Below are 13,365 nucleotides of genomic sequence, written 5' to 3' on the forward strand. Positions count from 1 at the left end.
TTGCAAAAATGTTTCTCTTCCATTGGATCCTTATTAATAATAAGTACTCAGTTGTCCCACCCATGTGTGAGTTCCCTCAGCACTTTGCAAAATATATATCTGTATTTGTGTAAGTTCTTTCTTTGAAGAATAAATCAACACATACATTTAGAAAATAATAGACTTTGCTGCCCAAAAACGTCTGTAAATGACTAAATGTAATTTGTTTCATTTTTAAAACCATATCCAGTTGTTTCAATATAGTCAGTGTATCTAAAGTGGCTATAAATGTCAGTAAAAGACCTATTTTTAAAAAGGGCAAATAATGTGAATGCGGGACAATGCTAGCTGATAGCCTGCATAGCTAGAGCATTAAAATTGGCACTGCTGCTTTAAGGGTACTTGAGTATCTTGTTATACACTAGAGGTGACAGTTACGCCTCTTCATTTTTCCAGCTCCTGTCAACAAGTTTGGGTGAACTAAACAGCCTTTTTTGGATTATTTATTCTAAAAACCTTTTTCAAACGTAGTCTAACCAATCTCACTTGACGTCTTTAAGGACTAAAGAGGATTTTTTTTTTGTTTTGTATTTTCTGAAAGGGATTCACCATTCAAAATGCCTTCACTTTTTGTGGAAGTGCAAGAAAAAAGCCTAATCATACCTGGATGACCTCTGACTACATCGCTTCCTGAAGATCATTATCCAGAAGTTTGCGGACATTGTAAAGGAAAGCTATCCAGAAAAACCCTGAAGGATAGACAGAGGGTTCAGACTGCTCGGTCTCCAGGAAAGGTTTCAGTAAACAGCCTAGAGACATCAAGAAGAGTAAAGAGAACATTATCCTCCTACCACTGCACCTTCATCTCTCTTTATGGACTATCAAAAGTTACATATAAAGAGCGCAAGAAATAATTTTTGACAAAGAACATTCAACATGTACTGTAGCCACATGCTCGCTGTCAAGTTATGGTACTTCACCACAGACACCGAGAAGGTACAGCAAGGCAACATTGAGACCAAGACCTCCCTCAACGTTGACTCCTCCATTGACATTAAGACCACCACCATAGACGTACATAAACACCTGAACAACCATCTCCGTTGCCTTTTCCACCACACAGACATAAAGCTGATTGGCTTCATTGTCATAACACAAGGCTAGTGCCCTGCTCCTTTCTGAGTACTTCAGGGTGTACTCTCTTAAAAGGAATATGATACCTGTGGTCTGTTTTTCTCCCACTTCCTCACCCCAAAGGTTTGTGTTTCCACGCTTTTCATCGGTGCAACAGATGCTCTCTTTTTTGCCACAATGACCAGGGTCACTAGTGGTTCCACAGGTTCTATCTAGGCCTGTGAATTAAGTCACCCCATGGAAAAGGGGAATTGAGTAGATCTTGCTCCCAAAGAAGATCTTGATCCCCTGTCAAGACTCCACAGATGTCATAGTGGAAGGTCATTTTCACGGCAGACCTCTAGACGTTGACACTGTTTGCCATCATCATTTGCACGTTAATCTATTGGAGATTACTCCCCTACACTTTTGGATTCCCCATCAGTCCGCGTATCACCATTAGAAAACATTAATACTGTTAATCAAGTGTTAGTAAGGGGAGCTAATAAGTTGAAAGTCTCTATCCCGTCGCCACTACTTCTGACTATGACTTTTCAAATTTCTCCACAGGGCTGTTTCAAGATTTTGTTGCTCTTTTTGGCACCAGCTTCTTGAAAGCTACACCTTCCAGATTGATGAAAAAAATGTAACGCTCTGGATCAAGGCACACTTTATTTGAGATTGAATCCTCCTCCTGATTCAGTGATAATTTCTGCTGCAAAGAAACCGCAGTGCTGCACCTTCATCTACAGTTCCGCCTGGCAAGGATAGTATACAGATAGATTCATTGGAAACACAAAAATATGTGGCACAAGTGTTAGTAGAATAAAAACTGAAAGTGCAACTGCTTTATTGGGCTAATATGACAAGTCTCTCTGAGACTTCTGTGCAAAAATTCGCAGAAAACCTGCCAAAGGAAGACAGACGGGAATTTCTGGGGATCTTACAAGAGGGCCTGATGGTTTCAAATTGGGTTTTAAATGCAGCAGCATACACTTCTGACCTTTCAACCCCTGGCTTTTTTCTGACTTTTCCTCAGATGCAGTGCCTGGTTTATACCGACAGGCTTGGGATCAGATGCACTGCAAAAAATTATGAATATTTATTTTTTGGGTAATTCACTTTTCGGATTCCATGTGGCTGATGAAATGACGTAAATGAAAACAGAACTGGGCACACTAAGGGCCAGATGTATCAAAGGGTTTTACCCATTCTGTGCGAATGGGAAAATGCTTTGGTACATATGGCCCTTTAAGCTGTAGTTGTTGCAAAGCAAACGGGATAAGGAAGAAGCTGTAAGCCTTATGATAGAGGGTAAAGACCCTCGAAGGCGTTAGAAATAACAGAAGCAAAAGAGGCCTTATTAGCCCACTAGCCCATTTAGTGGTCTCTGCTGAGAATCCACGGCAGAAACAATGAGGTATTCCTCCCCTCCGTTCCATCATCACCCCTGTGGGGAGAAGCATTTCAGATCAGTTGCAAAACATAACAGAAGACAAGTGGATCGCCAGTATCGTTCAGAATGGATATTGCTCAAGTTCAGATTTCCTTCCCCCACTATAACACCAAAGAATATTTCATTCATTATAGTTAAGACTTGCTTCACAAGGCGTGAACACCCTATTTCAAAAGGATGCAGTGGTGGAAATACCTTCTTTCCAAAAAGGAATACGAATTTATTCCAGTTACTTTCTAGTGAAAAACAAAATTGCAAAACAAAAATATAGACCCATTCTCAATCTGAGGCGGACAAACCGATATAGAAAGAGAGGTTCATGATGATGGCCTTGCACTGAATCTACCCACAATTACATCAAGGGGATTGGATGTGCGTGACAGATCTTCAAAATGCATATTTCCTCATTCCAGTCTTAAAGAAACTCTTAAGGCTTGTGGTAGAAAAACATCACAACTTCCAAGTCCTCCCCTTCGACATCCAGTTAGCTCCCCGAACCTTCTGAAAGTGCATGCCGTCATGAAAGTGTAGCTGTTCACCTGCGAAAACAAAAGCTTTTTATCTGCCCTTATCTAAGTGATTGGTTAACTAAACCTCATCTCCAGGTACAGAAAGGAAACATTTTGGTATAGGCAGCAAACTTACAGAACCTGGGATTGAAAAGCAACTTTTAAAAGTCAACAATTACCCCAGTACAAAGGATTCGCTATTTTTAACTCGCTATTATACTCTGTTTGTCTTGCACCTTGGCAACATAGCAGATCTTATTTTCAGCTCGTCTGGTAGCATCTCTTATAATCCAAACGAGTGTGTTCGAGACCGATTTTCTTATCGGCTCCTAGACCTTGTTGGTGAAAAAAATAACTGATATCCTGATTGCATGTGCGATGGTATTCCTGATCCGACTGGTAACCAATGTTTTTTGCTCCATCAGGAATACAGAAGATGTGGGAAGACCACAAATCTGGTATTTTTCACTAGTGTATTTTACCTGCTGATACCAGGTAGTGTTCAGGCAAAACAATAAGCAAACATGTGCCTTATTGATGCTTAAAAACTCACTTCTGCATGTTATTCTGTAAAATTCCTGAAATTCCACGCCATCCAGGAGTAACTGATTGCCACTGTACCAGTAATTTTGGGAAACAGTATGCAGAATAGGGGTTGTTTCCTGGCTCACTCATAACATGAGCCTGTTTTAAGAAAATATTCAAAACACTAGTGCACTAATGTGTCTAATCGTTGATATGTACCTTGCTGATACTCTGTCCTTGTTTATTCATGTTTTAAGAATGTAGTACTTAAAGAAGATGAACTCGATTAGACAACCGTGAATATTAGCCGTCTGTCCTAAACTGTGCTGTGAGTCTAGAGAATCTAGACATAGAAAGAGTTTGAAATAGTATAGCAATCACGCAGACCAGGCATAGACCTCAATTTACAACTTGATAATTAACAATATACAAAGAGTAGGTTATTCAAACTAAGGACTTGTGTTTGAAAGTGCAAATTGACAAAATATCAAATATAACGCATTATTTTCGACAGGTAACAAGACGATTTATGGGCTAAAGAAAATTGTTCAGTTTGATTTCTTAATTTCTGTTAAAATATTCTGTGTCCAAACATGTAATCTTGGGGGCACGGAGACTACTTGCCCCCCACCATGTGAAAGCCTTTACATTTGTTAGTATTGCCTAGTAATAAATATGTTTAGACAGATAGTTTGAAGAAACAAACATATCTTTACTGGTCTGTTTAGAAAAACCTTAGATATTTCTTAATTCATTCTTGCCTGAAATGAGTAAACATCTGTTCGTCTTCAGGTGTATCTCAGCGTCCCGAAGTATATTTCTGAAAGTATGCCTCTGTAAAATAAGGATAAAAAAATATACTTTCAGAAACTTGTCATTCTTCCCACAGTTTGCTCGCACGTCCAGATGTACCCTTAACCGCATAATTATCCCACTAGCTTGCTTTTCCCTCCTTAGCCACTTTTTTCATAACGATAAAATAGTTACAATTCCTAATTGTTAACCATTTTATTAATTTTAGTACATCTGTATTGGTTTTAGGTGCACAGGTTCTCCAAAATCCTTTGAGGTTTCTTTCAAAGTTGCCAACCTCTGAATACCCAAAAGTTAACAGCGTTTATACAGTCTGTCATTAAACATAGGTTCTACTAATTATTCACATGGCTAGGGTTCTGTAGATACATTTGGCCAAGATGGAACTAAACACTTAAATTCCATCCACCTTCTAGCACCCAGTCGTACCTTTGGAGATGGAGGTAGGACTACCCATAAAGTGCTTAATCTCTTCCAGTAAAGTTTTTCTAAACCACTTCAGTCCTGGACAATATTTTGTATTGTTCCTCACTCTGCAGCTTACCCTTTACCTATCGGAGTCCCTTGGTCCATAGCACACATTATCACTCTTGTAGTTACCCAACGTTATAGGATTTTATATGAAGTTTACTTCCCCTGATCATATAGAAGCCTAGCGAGAAAAATAATGCACAAAGGTGAGATGAGGAGACAGAGATGTAAGGCAGTGGAAGAAAGGGGCATGAGGGGTAGACTTGGCACTCTCAGTGCTCTAAAGGACGTTTTGTACTCCCTTCATTTATTCTTTCCTTATTTTTTGTTTTACACATACGCATTATATAACACACATGACTGCGTTGCACTTTTTGATTTAATATTTTCTGCATTTAGTTGTCCAGTTACTAAACCCTTTTAACTGTCAAAGGCACTCTTAACCCACCTGAGAAATTTGTGTAAATGGGTTTACATGAAAACATTGTTAGATTGTCTCATAGTTATACCCTGCTAAAATGTTGAAATGAAATTATTTTTCTGTCTAGGTTTCACAAGCTGATCTGGGGGAGCTATGGAATTGATCCTCCAGATTTCTCAGGGGTTATCGTAGGTGGCGCGGATAATGGAGTGATAACTTTGTACAGTGCATCCCAGATCCTCTCCTCAGGGAAAGAACCAGTTATTGGACAGAGTGAAAAGCATACCGGGCCAGTGCGAGCTCTTGACTTTAACCCGTTTCAGGTACATCTGTTTTAAAAATACTTGTTTGATCTAAAATCCTGGTTCCTTGTAGATAATACATTATAGAAATTCAGCATGTAAAACATGTAGTGGGTGTAATTTGATGATCACCTATTCAAGTCGCAGCATACCCAATCAGTCTTTTGTCCATTCTACTGTGCATTAGGTTGTTTAAATGCAATAATTTTCAGTATTTAATATAACCATCACTATTTCCATTCTCATCTCTGATCTTGGTCTTTATCCAGGCCCATAGGTTTGTGGTCGATCCCCCTCCTCTATTTACTACACATTGTTTTAAGCTAAGACCAAGTTGGAGACCTTTCCTAAACTTAAGGTGCCAGATAATGTCAACATTTGCGTTGGTGCATTAAAAGAACTTGCATTGGTAAAGACAGTAGTTGTACCAGTTTTTTTCTGATGCTGTGTAGCATCATTCCCTAGGCATGCGCATATGTGGTGACCTTATGTACCTGCATCCGTCACCTAGGGAATAATATGTACATCTTTTTTTATTATTTCCCAATCTGAGAGGACGGACACCTCCTGGAATGGTAAATAAAGTAGCACAATGGTGCTTTTAGCACAGCTGAGCTGCTGGCAACAAATGGTGGCTGCACGTCTATCATAAAAATAAAAAAAGCAAACATTGGCATAGCCAATAGGTCTTGTTTTTGGGAGAGGTTCTATTTTTGTTTTCTCTATTCCACAGTAGTTGTGTGAATAGTAAGACTAGATTGTTTTTTACATGGCAAGTGAAAAGATTTCCCCCACCACCCCCTGCCTTACACAAACTAGAGCAAACTAAAGCTCTTAAATTAGCCAGTCTCAAGCCAGTCTCAAGAGAGTGAGTAGGCAGTACCAAGTGAGTAGCCGATTCCAAGGAAGTTAGTTTATCTGGGCCAGGTTGCTTTTGTGTATTGCATGCCGAAATTTGTAAACAACAGTTCCACAAGTTTCGGATTTTTTTTTTTTAAATTGAATGAGCTTCTCATGGTACAGAACAACTTGAGAAGGCTCCCAATTGCAAATACCCCTAACGGCGCGGTGCCGAATGCTGACACAACCTAATTGCTATGTTAGCACTGCACACCTCTCTGAACTTGTGTAGAGACACATTAGGTGCGGTTAAAAGAAAACAAAAGTAATTTGCGATCCTGCAAAGGATACAATGGAATCCCTACATCCTCGTCGCCATGTTGAATGTGCGTATAGTCAGCAAACCACATCGAAAGAAGTCAGTTTGCCGACGGCAGCCATATCATGACTCACAAAGCCTGTAGTCTAATTCCCATTATAATTGGATGCACTTATATCACCCTCATTCTGATTGAAAACATGTTAACAATTAGGAATATTACTAAATCCAAAAGTTTGAATCAACATGCGGTATTGGATGCAAAGAAAATGTTATCACAGTGTCGGTCAGTATAGGGTGACCACCTGGCATTGAGGCAAATTTTGGACAGCACTGTAAAAAAAAATTCAGGACCAAGGGTCAAAATTCAGGACAAAAATTCAGGACCAAGGGTCAAAATTCAGGACAAAAATTCAAGAACAAATGTCAGTTTTACAGACACACCCAAGAGAGGCCATACCCATTACGTTATCAGTGCATTTATTTACTTTTCTTTAACATAGCATTATTTATTTACTGTGGTCTTTTTGTGACTGCCTACAGGTATGCTACATTCAGGTGTCACATTACGTCCTTGTTCAGTAGTAAATTAATACCCGTTTAGCAGTGTCAAGGCCATCATCCCTACCCAAATCTACCCAATTTTTCTTAAAAAGAAAGTAACACCAACATTTTGATTGTGTTTCTGAACATTTTAAAACCACTGGAAAATATTTTGGGAAACATTAAGGTAATTAACCTCATGCTAGTTTAAACAAATTGAACAAAAACATCTGGCTCACCCTAACCCCCCCCATGTACTTTCAACCTAAAAGAAATTGAATGAGGCAGGGCAGATGGTGTGGGCAACAGTCTCACACCTAATGTCCGGATGTGAGGTACCAACAACTTGTCTGTAGTCTCAGAGCACTAGAGTGTATGTTGGGACTCTACATTTATCTCAGAACTGGGAGCCCGGACTACCAATCAAAGATAATTAAAGAGGAGGATGAAATTGAAATCAAATGGGAGGTTGTTGCTAAGAACTGGATAAATAAGGAAGAGAAGAGCAAGGTGGGACAGTTCCTAAAATCAGACAAGATGGGTCCACCAAGACTATCGGAAGGCATTGGGTACCTGGGGAGTTGTCTCTGCAGACAGAAGAGGCACTCTCAAGTGGTTGAACAAACAGCATCCCCCCACCTTGGCAAACTCTTCTGGTGCACTGGTCCGCTGTTCGTGCTTGTGAAGGGTGAGCAGGGGCCAGACCTCTTGCAAGGTTGTGCAAGGCAATTGCCCACTTTGTCTATGTCTTAAAATGGTTTTGAAATTGAGCCAAAGCCAAACTAGGGATCTGGGTTATCCCTAGGTGTGTCGTACACATGGAATCTTCAAAATATATGGGATGTAAATTGCACAAACAAAATGCAAACATTTTCAAATGTAATTCGTGTTTCTTTAACATGTGGCACTGTTTTTGACTTTATATACAATTAGACCTCAGATTGAATTGGGAACCAGTTACTTTTCGATATCTAGTGATTAATATCCACCATTCTCCCACTCATTTACAGGATGGAAATCTCGGCAGAGTGTCACTGTCGCTCAGATCCCAGTTTGCTTTTTGGTCTTCTCTTCTTCTTTCTGTATTTAACCATGTGGCACTAGTGAAGATGGTGTGCTACCCTGATGATAGTATTATTTTGCAAACCTTCCCCTGCTGATCCTTCTTTCCTTCTTCAGACATGCCACACATCTGATTTGGTCGCTGGGGCACCATCGGGTAGCTTTTTCCACTCTTAAACTACCCGTGACTGCGGGAGGATTAGGCCTTCTGGACTTAAAATGCTATTATTCAGGTGCACAAGTCTAATGGGTAGCTCGCTGGCTTTCTGCCCGCCCCCCTGCATGAGATGGGGTTTATCCGTAAAGACTTTTAAGGAGGGCTTACTGCACAGGTCATTATTTTCTACTGACCATTCTACGGCTCACCATCTGGGGTTATCATACAGATCTTTCTTTTGCCTTGCTAGAACCTGTAAATTCACTGACACGAAAAAACCCAGTGCTCCTGCACTACCTTTGCTAAGCCTTCCCACTTGCACAGGACGGCTGTGCTCGGAGCAACTCCATCAGTTGCATGCTGCAGATGTCTTAAAATTTGGTGATTTGTTTCTGGACGGCGAGCTACTAAATTTCCAAACCCTTGTGGCAGACTACCATCTTCACCCTGGTCAACTCCTTACAACCACCTTACACAATCATTAACTGCCCTATTTCATGTCTGCCACCTAGCACTAACCCTACATGAGGTATGCTAGAAGCTGTACACCATAAGGACTGGTGACAAACTGATAAAATGGGTGTACAGAGCTTTCCTGCAACATCCTAGTCCCTTATTTCCTAGTCTTTAGGATGTTAATCAAAACATGGCTCATCCCGCGATAATGCCCCCGTTTGACTTCTCTTTACTCGGTGGACGTGTCTCCTGCCTTCTTAGTGATTCGATGCCTAGGCCGGAATGCGCTTTATAAATACACATACAACATTGAGACTGCTTCAGGTCTTCTCGTCATACTGCCTGGGTGATTGATGTGGCCAGACCTCTGCATGATATGGACTGGACTAAAATATTGGACTTTTCTCCACAACATATTCCATGGCTGTCACTTTAAGTACATTCATAGAGCTTCCTTGGGAATGCATTCCACCCATTGCTTGCTATTGGCGTTGTGAGTTGTAACTCACATTTTATTGCTTTCAATTTGCTAGCTTTATTTGTTTTAGGCTATGCAGTTTGAGTTCGTCCCTTCCCTTGCCCAAACCTTATGTACAGTATCCTTCTGAGTGCTCCCTTTCTGTAAACATGCCTGTAAATCTTCTACTTATCAAATTTGCTGTGCATTTAAAGAACAAGGTAGGTGTCATGCTCTGTCTTCGGTTGGACTTAGTGTTTAGTTTTCTTTCTCTGACTGCAAAGTGAGAGGATTTATGTGACAATCTTGCTGGATACTGGGGTTAGGAACACGTTTTTTCTATCATATGAGAACATTTAAGTAAACTTCATAATATATCAGAATTAGGAGTACACATGAAGCCCATTTTTGTTAATTCTGAACTGTGCTGGAAACAAATACCTTTATATGATTAAAACAAATCATTGCATTAGGTGATGCAATTTCCACACATCGTCTGTGCACTGCATAGTTTTATTTGGAAAACTGTATGTCTGTGCAATGTAATGGTCATTTCAATCAAAAACGTGTTGTCTGTAATGGCAGTGTGTTACCACACCATGAATACTCCACTCCACACCACTGCACCCTATTCTGCATCACTCCAATTTACACCACTCCATGCCACGGCACTGTGGGGCACTGCACTCTTCTCCACTCTGAACCACTCCACTCTATGCCACTGCACTCTATGCTACTTTACGCTACGCCTCTCTACTCTACTCTGTACCACTCTGCTCTATGCTAATGCACATTATGCCTCTCTACACCACTGCACTCTGCACGCTATACAACTCCAGTCCAGGCAACACCAATGTAGTCTGCACAACTCCACACTCCGCCACTCTGCAACACTGCACTGTATGCAACTGCGCTCTATGCTAATACACTTTACTCTGTAACACTTAGCTCTATGCCCCTACACTCTACATCAGTACACTGTCCGTCACTTTAGTCTACTCTGCCATGGCACTCTACACCACTTTACTCTATGCAATCACACTACGTGCCACTCTAAGCAACTCCACTCCTCTACTCTACACCTCTCCACTCTATGCCACTTCACTTTACTGTGAAACAATCTACTTTTACCACTGCACTCTGCGCCACTGCATTCTATCCTACACCTCTCCACTCTATGCCCCTGCACTCTACTCTGAAATAATCTATTCTACATCACTGCACTCCACTCTGCCCCACTGCACTCTGAATGACTGCACTCTACTTCAATGCACTCTATGCCAATGCACTCTAAACAGCTGTACTAAAAGCCACTGCACTCTGACACCCTACTCTGCAACACTGCACCCACCACTCTACTCTACACCACTCTACTATACACCACTCTACTCTACACCACTCTACTCTGTACCACTGCATTCTGCACCAATACACTCTATTCCACTGCACTCTATACCACTCTACTCTGCATAACTCCAGTCTATATCACTACACTTTACAGAACTATACTCTACTCCACTCTGCACTACTCTACGCCACGTGAGTCTACTCTGCACTCTGCCACTGCACCATTCTGAACTACTGCACTCTCTGCCACTCTGTTGTATGCCACTCTACTCCACTGCACTCTGCCACTCTACTCTGCCCCAAGCCACGCTATGCCACTACATTCTACGCCAATGCACTCTAAACTGCACTGTACGCCACTGCCCTCTACTCTGTACCACTGTACTTTACACCACTGCTCTCTGCCACTCTACACCACTGCACTGACACACTACTCTGCAACATTACACTCTCCGCCACTGTACTCTACACCACTCTACACTGTACTACTGCATTCTACATAACTGCATTCTATGCCACTCTACTGTGCATCATGCCACTCTAAAGCACTATATTCTACTCTGCACTGCACCATTCTACACTACTCCACTCTGCACCACTCTATGCCACTGCACCACTCTACACTACTGCACTCTATGGCACTCTAGAGTATGTCACTCTACTCCACTGCACTCTATGCCACTCTACTCTGTCCCACACCACTCCATGCCACTGCACTCTAAACCACTGCACTCTGCCAATGCACTCTAAACAACTGCACTGTACCCCACTGTGCTCTACGCCACTACTCCTATGCCACTCTACACCACTGTGCCACCAACATTTAGCCATGATGAACAGCAGCCACTCTGGTGTATAACATGGTAAAACACATTGGAAAAAGTGGGGGAATAAATTTCGGTTAAATAAAAAAATTTACTTCTAAAATATTGATTTGAATACAGTTTATACCTAGTACTAACATATATATATTTTTTTATATAAGAGTCCAATAAAACCACTCCACAGATTACCTTGGACCACCCTAACAGTATCTCTCTAAAAGAAAATATCTTTGTCATCATAAAGCTTCAAGTGACCCCTTTGATTAAAGTCAATGCAGCTTTCCAAGCCCCTTTTCATTTGCAGATGTACCAGTTGCACACATCTGCATTTCTTTAGGGAAGGAGACACCCTAGCAAGAAGGCCTTTTCTTATCTGTCTGCCCCTCCCTCAGAACACACGAGACTCCCTGCCTTTCCAGCTGGGGAATCTGATCAGTCCTAATTACATTTAATCCTTTAGGTGAAAGGCTAAAATGTTGTCTGTTAAGCCATCCACCACGGACAACTGATGACCGGGTGAAATTACGGGCAGTCCTTGAAAATTACAGACGGGTGGTCACCCTAGGTCAGTACCAAAGTAGTCTTTAAGAACAGAGCATTGCAGAGAACAGAGCAAACAAACCTCAGTGCTTCTGTTTACACGGAGGCACTCACCCTCAACTTAGTAGGTTGGGCTTGTTTTGGATATATTTCGGTTGGCGTTCACGCTTCTTTTTTTATAGGCTTGACAGGAGTTATGGTTGTGTGGGTCACAGGTGTGGAAAACGTCAATATGTGAACTTATTGCTGCAGATGTTGAGAAATTATCAGTTAAGTGCAATTTTTAAAATATTTTATTGTTCTTCTATAACAAACCTCAACGTGTTAAGCAGTAAAACAGGGAAAATGCACAGAGGACATGCACTCAGTATGTGATTTCCCATATAATGATACCACAAGAATAAGCGGACAGTGTTTTTTGGACAATGTTCCGTAATACAAATCAACCCAACATCTTCATCACATAGTACACAGTAGATCAAACTTTATGACGGTCTCACCCTTCTGTTATGTCAGGTCCTTTTCTGTCTTGGAGTTCCTCGGCCTGTTAATCAGTCCCAGTCCATAATAATCAGTCCAGGGGCCCCAGACCCTATGGATTCTGCAACGATATCCTCTACTTTTGTATGTGATCTTTTATGCCGCAATGTAAAAGTCCATCCCACCCTCTTCTATTCCTGGACAGTAGGCACTTCTGCCACCTACCCCCACTGCCTCGTCACATCTCTTCACGACCTCCAAGCCAAGAGCGCTGAGTATGTGTCTGGGGCACAGAGCATCTACATCATTTGTGATCCCCAGTATTATGTAGTTTGGGTCTGCCAGAAGTGAAAACCCAGGATAGCACTAAGCTCTTGTAGTATCTCAGCCAAATTTGATTGGATGCGGTGGCATCACCATAATGTATTCATAAACTCCCCTTTCGCACTTTGACATCAAAGGCAGGTGGGGGTGTCAGCTCTACCCATAGAGTGCAACCTATATCTGTCGTAGTATAACCTGTGTGCAATCAGGACATAATAGCTACTTCCCTGGGGTGCATCAATGCGGCTTCCCAGTCGACATCCTCCATGTCCCTCTACCTCTCACGTCCACCGCTCTTGTAGTGTAACTAAGTTATCAAACTTGTTGTTCAGTGTTTTGTATGTAGAAGAATGGCTCCTTTGGTTAGCTGTTCTTGTAGCAACCTCACCTCTCGTGGGGCATATTCTGGTATGTCAACGCCAGTCAC

General features: G+C 41.5%; 1 protein-coding gene across 2 annotated transcripts in view; it reads left to right on the forward strand.

The window, feature by feature from the left end:
• The window catches only part of SEC31B (SEC31 homolog B, COPII coat complex component), a 1,228,966-nt gene that overhangs the window by 110,733 nt on the left and 1,104,868 nt on the right, over positions 1–13,365 (forward strand). For both annotated transcript variants that reach the window (XM_069240364.1, XM_069240362.1), the window contains exon 4: positions 5,415–5,610. In XM_069240364.1, coding sequence (XP_069096465.1) covers positions 5,415–5,610 — 196 coding nt within the window. The remainder of the gene's footprint in view (positions 1–5,414; positions 5,611–13,365) is intronic.

The sequence above is a fragment of the Pleurodeles waltl genome, chromosome 6 (genome assembly GCF_031143425.1).
Source record: "Pleurodeles waltl isolate 20211129_DDA chromosome 6, aPleWal1.hap1.20221129, whole genome shotgun sequence".
NCBI classification, from domain to species: Eukaryota; Metazoa; Chordata; class Amphibia; order Caudata; family Salamandridae; genus Pleurodeles; species Pleurodeles waltl.